Source organism: Primulina eburnea, chromosome 16 (genome assembly GCF_022965805.1).
Source record: "Primulina eburnea isolate SZY01 chromosome 16, ASM2296580v1, whole genome shotgun sequence".
Taxonomy (NCBI): Eukaryota; Viridiplantae; Streptophyta; class Magnoliopsida; order Lamiales; family Gesneriaceae; genus Primulina; species Primulina eburnea.
Window position 1 is genome coordinate 5,928,311 of NC_133116.1, and position 6,008 is coordinate 5,934,318.

Consider the following 6,008-nt stretch of genomic DNA (forward strand, 5'->3'; position numbering starts at 1 on the left):
ATACACGACCGACTGACTAATAGGAAAAAAAAAACATTAGTCTAAATAAATATTGTATCAAGCACGAAAGCCTACGCGGGTCGGGGTTTGATCACTGGGGTTGTTCATCCATGCATATCCACTATCAATCGACTAGCATTGCTGCTGCTACCGCGGCCGTCCTCATCGGAGCTTCGTAGTAATTTGATCCAGTGGCTGGAATTTCTGACTCATTATCCTTCGGACTGCCGACAGAAGTAGACTCTGTAGATGAAGGAACTGTTGATGGATCTACGGATTCATGTACAACTATTGGCACCGGTTCTGTCAGTCTCCAACCATCCCTAGGCGGCATGAACACCACCGGCATATACTCCTCCGCATCTCTGGGGAACTTTGAATTCTTGAAGTGTTCTCTCAATGCTTCCAACCCCTTTTATATTAACATCCAAGCCCACACACAAAATCAAGACTCTTAGAAATATTTGCTGTCTAACATGTATCTTCCATCAGTCGTAATTAATCATTCAGCTATTGACATGATTATATTAATATATATTCCTTTTTTGGTCAAAAAAAACATACCCTAACTTGATCCAATAAACCGTGAGTTTAAATTTACCAAATAAAAAACAATAAAACCCCCCTTATAAAGCACATTAAAACCAATTAAAGTACGTAAAATTTTAAAATTTAATATGGCTGGGAGTTGATGGATATTTCGTTCTCTTCTTATTGTCAATGGACATCAGATCCAACGAGGGTAAACTCTAAATAAGAGATTCATTGATAATTTAACCTCATTAATTGATAATATCGTAATAGTTTGTATTTTTTGTTATTAAATTTCTTATTGTTCTCATTTCCTACAAGCTTAATTCATACACTTTAAGATAAAGTTGTTTTAAAAAGTTGATTTGTATATCAAATTTGAAGTCACCAATATAAACTTCGTGGAGGACTTCAACAAGGAAAAATTCAGAAGTAAATTTTCCACAAAGCATAGGCACTGTTATTTATTTTCAGCTAAAAAAATCATCTTCTGCTTTATGTTAATTCGGCCCTGCTAACCATCACCCTCGTTTTATCTATAAAGTAAGAATTTAAGTTTGAGAGTTCAACAACAGCACATCATTAATTATAAGTCATTACCTGTAATCTTGCGTACGTGACATCACAAATTTTCCTTGAATTGAAGACTTCCCAGCTTTGATGATGAAATGCCTTGTGCAGTCTAAGTGCTGCCACCGGGGAAGTCATGTTCACGAACCCATATCCCACGTTGCATTTGTTGCTGTAAGCCAGATGACGATCATGAAAATTCTTGAAAAGATTATGCTAATTAAATTTTTTAAAAGATTACATTTTTATTTCAAAAAGTCTGCAAAAATATTATAAAGATGGACGTGGCTTACATGAAATCGATGGGTAGATAGACGAAATCGTAAGAGGACAAGAGTTGATCATCGCCGTCGGCAATCTGCTCATTACAGTGAATGCAGTGATTGTCCAGCATGTTCAGTAGTAGCTTTTGACTGCGAATATATTATATTAATATTAAGACATAATTATAGAATATATAGATATTTCGGTTTTCCTCGTTAGTTTCATATATTTTTCTATATTTTCTTGAATAATGGGTATGGTAGAATCAGAGAATATTTTGGCTGAACAAGCAAGCAAACTCGAAAAAATGGATGAAAGACAAGGCGATGATTACCTGTACTTGTTGGGGATGTTTTTGATCATGACAGTAGTTCTAGAATCGCTATACTTCGATTCCATTATTGCATCCACCTTTATCATGAAACGAGGATCATAATCCTTTCCCTGTCTCCCGCCGTCTTCGCCGCCCTTCCACGGCTTGCCACCACCCTTGCCCGGCTTCAAATTATCTCCACCACCAGTACATGATATATTTTTCTTGTTATAATTATAATTGGACTTCATGCTCGACCTCTTCGGATCACATCCACTTATGGTAATAGCCGCCATTGATCCATGAAGTGACGATCCACGGGAACTCTTGCTTCCGCAGCTCCGGCCCGGGATTACTTTAGACTGATAACTGCGCGGTGGTGCAAACCTGCCGGAGAATCTCCGCTCTGTAGGCGGCGTAGGTAGCGTTGACGCGGACGGTGGTGGCAGCAAGTTTCTTGATGATGCATAGTTATTGGTGGAAGAACTGAGCAATCCATTTTGAGGGAACTTGGAAAATTTCTTGATTTGGCCACCATGCCGACTAAATTCAATAACAATTTGTTGGCCACCAATTTCTTTTCCGTTCATACTCGCCATTGCCTTTGCCGCATTTCTAACATCATAGAACTCCACGAACATTTGGTTCCTCTTCCTTGGTGTCTCTCTCAATTCCTTGATGGGCCCTTCACGACATAACAAATTAATTAAAAATAACAACCGCATTCGAAAAAAATTCAAGTTCTGTACCTCTGATTGATTAATCTTGGGTCTACTTAGAATGGCACAAAAGACATTTCTTTTTTCACATAAATGAAGTCAAGAAAACGATCCATCAAACAAGAACACTTAAAACAAGAATTTGCCCCACAAAATCTCAGTAGATCTCGTGATTCTTTGATTATCACAACTTGAAACATCTGCTACACACATCCAAGAAACACCAGGACAGACAAACTACACGAAAAATAATGTCTCCAATCAAGAATCTCATAGTGAAATATTCAGATATAATAAACTAAAAAGGAGATAAATCAACATATTATCATACCAAATATTTCGAAAATTTGTCGGAGACAAGTAGGCGAAACGACGGGATCAACATTGAATATAACAAGTGTGCCTTGATTGTTTCCATCAGGAAGAGAACAAGTTACTGGAGTGGAAAACTGGGCCCACACAACTTGTCCTGAAATTAGACCACGCGCAGCCGGGGGTGGCAACGGCGGTGGAACCGACATCAAACCCAAAGGATTATTCAGCACGGCTTCGTAGTGGCGCCCCAGCCTGCATTGCTGCTGCATGTGCTGATCATGAATAGCCACCAACGCCGCCTGCGCATCTCTCACATCGTAGAAATGGACGGTCACCAAGCCCTCACGCCGCCGCTCCATATCCACCGACCTCACGTCGCCGAAGACTTCCAATTCACGCCGTACCGTCGATTCAGTCACGCAAGGCGTCACCAAGCTCAGCAGCAGAGTTCTGGACGGCATGGCTAAGGAAGGAGGTAAAGAAACTGGCGGAGGAAGATCGGAAGGCACGCTAACATACGCCGGTACTGAAGAAAACGGTAGCGTCGGGTATCCCATGCTGTCGTACACCGGAGGGGGGTACGGGCGGTAAACTTGGGTTGGAAAAGAACGTACTCCGATGGCCGGAAAAAACTCTTGAGCATCGGGGTCCAGATGGTGTGCCTCGAAACTCGGGAAACCCCCTTCGTTCATCGTCGGGAAACCGGTTCACTTCAAAACCGACACAAAAATTATATTTTCCGACGAGTTTTTCCTGCAAAAAGAAACGTTGGATATATAGTTGTCTTCAGAATCTTGTGTTCTTCAGATTCAGCAAATATCCATTAGTTCTTTCCTTGTCTCTCTGTAGACAATCTTTCATGTATATAACTCTCTCTCTCGACCCTATATTGAATCCTTTTCTCTGTTTAGTCGTGGACTGGTATATGTGAGAGAGAGGGAACGGAGAATGTTATTATCAATAAATCATGGTGTATCCTATTTTACATTAGTTAGCTTTCATAAATAAATGAAAAAATTTTGTGTGAGACGATTTTATTAATCATATTTTGTGAGACAGATATTTATTTAGGTTATCTATGAAAAAAATTATTTTTTATGTTAAGATAACTTTTTATTGTGAATATCGATAAGATTGACTCGTCGATAAAGATTTGTGAGACGTCTTACAAGAGACCTACTCTAAATAAATTGCTAATATCCAACTGTTCCCAAAGTAATAATAATATTTAATTTTAAAAAAATTATAACTATTTATCAAAAAAAATTGAATTTTGTTTGTTCATGAATGACTAGGGTCTCCACACTCCATTATGTATAAATCTTAAAATTTCTCATAAATTTTTACTCAAAAGTACAATATAAAACAATAGCTATTATGTGCGGTCAAAGTTGTCTATATATTTACAATAATCAATAATAATTTTAACATAAAAAATAATATTTTTATATATATATTTCAAATAAAATATATTATAATATCGTCTTACAAAATTTTCGTATAATATAAAATGTATATAGTCGACACTTGCAATAGAAGTAATTAGTAAGTCGATAAATTTAAATTTGAAATGTATGGTTAGTTACGTTATGACATTTATATTTCATGTGATTTAATAGTAGTATGACAGGTAAGATATGAGGTATAATATCTTAATTGTCGAGACAATATTTAAATGCCAACTATTTTATTGGTAAAATTTGGTTCCGAAAATAAATTAAGGTACATAAAATTACTTGAATTAATCAAATTCGATTTACATGACATTGCCCTAATCTATTTGAAAAATGGTTTAAGCACATTGACGTATTCTTCTCATCCCTGACCGTACACGTGTCGAGATATGCGAAAGGTACGACATGCCAAAATACGTATATTTTGTCAAAATAATTAAATGTAACATGAATAGTACGATGCTCATGCTTTATTTGGTATGCAAATTAACGTTTTGCTCCAGCTCTCTTTTTCTCTGTGCATTTTATTTTTATTCAATTGTCCCTTACAAATATTAAAGTTGGCAAAATTACAAAAATCAAATGTTGTCTACTTGTGCACACGTTGTCTACTCGCTTCAGAGACAGTTTTTGCATGATTAATGGACACAATATAAACATTATTTAAGTAATTTAATTCTTATATCTCATCATTATCATTATATTAAGAAAATATTACCTCCACACACATACATACATATACATCAAAAGTCGAGTTCGGTTCGAAGAACCACTCAAACAACTATAGATCAACTCGATTCTATACATATACATCAAAAGTCAAGTTCGGTTCGAAGAACCACTCAAACAACTCTAAATCAACTTGATTCTGATCAGAATCGAGCTCAGATCGATTTCAGACTCATCAACTCAATTTATATATATATATATATATATATATATATATATATATATATATATATATAATGAATTTTCTTTTATACATATGTATACATGGGACTCGGGCACACACGTACAAATTAGGTTCAGGTTTTTGGCAGGCAATGACAAGACACTACATAATATTCAAAATCAAATTCTTTTGTTGCTTTGAATTTCTTTCCGTGGTCTTTTACTTCACTGTGTAAATCTCAGGAGATACACTGCGCTTTTGTTACACATTTAACTATGGAAAATACTACATATAAATAAAGATTGCAAATTGATTTAAAATGTCGTTCCAAATATATTTTTGGAATTTATAAATTATACAACAATATCGATTTTCCTTTTTCGAAATTTTTATCATCGTACAAGTGTTGATACTGATAGCGATAAATAACATCGGCGAAACTCTTTTCCCCTGATCCAGGAAACTAAATCAAATAAAGCCCCAACATTCTTTGATACAAATTTTACCCGATATTCCTGCCAAAAGTTAATTTAGAATATAGGTGGTAAAAACCAGTTCTAGCTAAAACTTCACAAAATAAGATTTCCGTTTAGTTCATCTATGAAAAAATATAATTTTTTTATGTCAAAATTCTTTCTTTATATTGTAAATATGAGCAGAATTGACTCAAATTTTGTGGTGACACTATTTTAAAAAAATTCAAAAACGTAATTATATATATATATATGTGTGTGGACAATCAATTTACCAAAAATTCAAGATAACATTATTAACAAAAACGTTGAAAAATGTAATATTATATATAAAAAATTAAATTTTATTTAATATTTTAGAGAGTATGTAAAACTAAATATATAAAGTAATACAAAATTCAAAACCGTAAATGAAAATAAACGACACGATGAATGTAAACCTTTAAGGGAGTATTGTTTGCACTCCGTTTTTTTAAA

At 35.0% G+C, this 6,008-nt stretch overlaps 1 protein-coding gene across 1 annotated transcript; it reads right to left on the bottom strand.

Annotated features, from left to right (window-relative positions):
- On the bottom strand, positions 1-3,638 carry LOC140816929 (protein terminal ear1 homolog). The gene is made up of 5 exons (XM_073176438.1): positions 2,729-3,638; positions 1,700-2,363; positions 1,395-1,514; positions 1,132-1,273; positions 1-412 (listed from the first exon to the last, which is right to left on the bottom strand). Exons 1-5 carry the CDS (start codon positions 3,402-3,404, stop codon positions 125-127), a joined length of 1,890 nt encoding a protein of 629 aa, XP_073032539.1. The 5' UTR covers positions 3,405-3,638; the 3' UTR covers positions 1-124.
- Positions 3,639-6,008: the final 2,370 nt, after the last annotated feature.

Coding starts and splice junctions, on each gene's coding strand:
- LOC140816929 (XM_073176438.1), bottom strand. CDS start 3,404: ATGAACGAAGGGGGTTTCCCGAGTTTCGAGGCACACCATCTGGACCCC. Junction 1,515..1,699: donor AACATCCCCAACAAGTACAG/GTAATCATCGCC, acceptor ATATATTCGCAG/TCAAAAGCTACTACTGAACA. Junction 1,274..1,394: donor TATCTACCCATCGATTTCAT/GTAAGCCACGTC, acceptor TCTGGCTTACAG/CAACAAATGCAACGTGGGAT.